At 53.1% G+C, this 1671-nt stretch overlaps 1 protein-coding gene across 1 annotated transcript; it reads left to right on the top strand.

Moving 5' to 3' along the window:
• The first annotated feature begins 378 nt into the window (after positions 1 to 378).
• On the top strand, positions 379 to 687 carry LOC104371492 (feather keratin Cos2-3). The gene has a single exon (XM_009982056.2). The coding sequence runs from the start codon at positions 379 to 381 to the stop codon at positions 685 to 687; it is 309 nt and encodes a 102-aa protein (XP_009980358.1).
• The last annotated feature ends 984 nt before the right edge of the window (positions 688 to 1671 follow it).

Here is a 1671-nt window from a genome sequence, read left to right as displayed (position 1 = left end):
GAACCCTCTTTTCTTCACCACCCTCTCCTATAGGACGAGGTCTTGCCTTCAAGGACAACTCAGCTGCTACCTGCTCTGAGATCGTGGTCATGGGAGAGGGCAGAGGAGAGACGGTCTGTCATGGAGAGAGGCTGAGGCTGGACTGAGTGGCTCTTTGCTACAGGCTAAGCAGGAGCATCCCTGGGCCTGGCTGCTGTCTGAAGGACTCCACTGGGCTCAGGCAATAAAGCCCTTGTTCCCCATCCTGTCCAGTTTCAACCTGCCCACACAGCATATGTCTTGACTTCCTTTTAGTGGTTTTGCAGACTCTTCCTGAGGTGTCCCTGTGCTCTGCTTCCTTCTTGCCCTCTCTCCCAGGTGCACCTCCAGCCCTAAGACATGTCCTGCTACAACCAGTGCCAGCCCTGCCAGGCCTGCAGCCCCACCCTGCTGGCCAGCAGCTGCAACAAGCCCTGTGTCAGGCAGTGCCAGCCTTCCACCGTTGTCATCGAGCCTTCCTCTATGATGGTGATTCTTCCTGGACCCATCATCAGCTCCTTCACTCAGAACACTGTGGTGGGCTCCTCCACCTCCGCTGCCGTTGGCAGCATCCTCAGCTCTCAGGGAGTGCCCATCAACTCTGGCTGTTGTGACCTCTCCTGTATCACCAGCTGCTACTGTGGCAGCAGCAGATGTCCCCCTTGCTGAAGCCACTGAGGACAATGCAGACAAGGAGCCTCGGTTACACAGAAGATGATGCCCAACTGAATGACAGAGATCATGGACATTGTTTTGAGAGGAGTTGAGCACGCCGTGTTCCTCCTGCCAAGGGTGTCAGCCCTTTGGAAGGGGACAGCCTGGGCTCTCTGAAGACATGGACAATGCCTCTCATTCCCTTTTGACACCCTCTTCTTTCCTTCTTTTTCCTTTATTGTGTTCTGTTCCCTGGGCCATGAGGCTCACTAAATCCAGCTTGGGGGACTTGCCTGCTCTCTCTCTCTCTGTGGGACACTGACTCATGGCTGCCTAGGGTGAACCTTTCACTGTGGCCCCCTCTTGGAGACATCTTGTTTCCCTCTTTGCACTCATTAAACTCTGCTGCATAGCAGCATCTGGCTCTGTGTGGTTCTTTCCTCTGCAGATGCTCTCTAAAGCTGTCAAGGGAGAAAGGAGAGATGCTGGGAGGGAAAAAAGGGGTGAAGAAGTGGACTCTTTCTCATTTCCAAAGGAATTGGAGGGCAGGACACACTGTCTGCGGGCCTCCTTCGGTCGCCATCCCTTGGAGATGAGGACGACATCTCTGGCTACTCCACAGTCAGGGACCATCATCCCTTCCCTTGCATGTTGTCGTGGGTAAGGCCGACCTGGCAATTAAACCCCACACAGCCGCTCTCTCACTCCTTCTCCAGTGAAATGGAGAGGAGAAAAATATAATAAAAGGACTGAGGGTCGAGACAAGAACAGAGGGAGCACCCACCAGTCATGGTCCCAAGCAAAACAGACTCAGCTTTCTTAAGGCAGAACAATTTATTAACAGTTACTTAAAAGAATAAAGACAAGCAAAACCAGTTACTTAAGAGGAAAAAAAGAAAACAAGACCAGATCTTAAAAACAACACCTCTCCACCCCCCTTTCCTTTTCTTCCCGGCTCTACCTCCTCCCCCAGCGGTGCAGGGGGACAGGGAATGGGGG

The sequence above is a fragment of the Tauraco erythrolophus genome, chromosome 25 (genome assembly GCF_009769465.1).
Source record: "Tauraco erythrolophus isolate bTauEry1 chromosome 25, bTauEry1.pri, whole genome shotgun sequence".
Taxonomy (NCBI): Eukaryota; Metazoa; Chordata; class Aves; order Musophagiformes; family Musophagidae; genus Tauraco; species Tauraco erythrolophus.
Note: the sequence above shows the minus strand (reverse complement) of the source record. Positions and strands in the feature narration are given on the sequence as shown.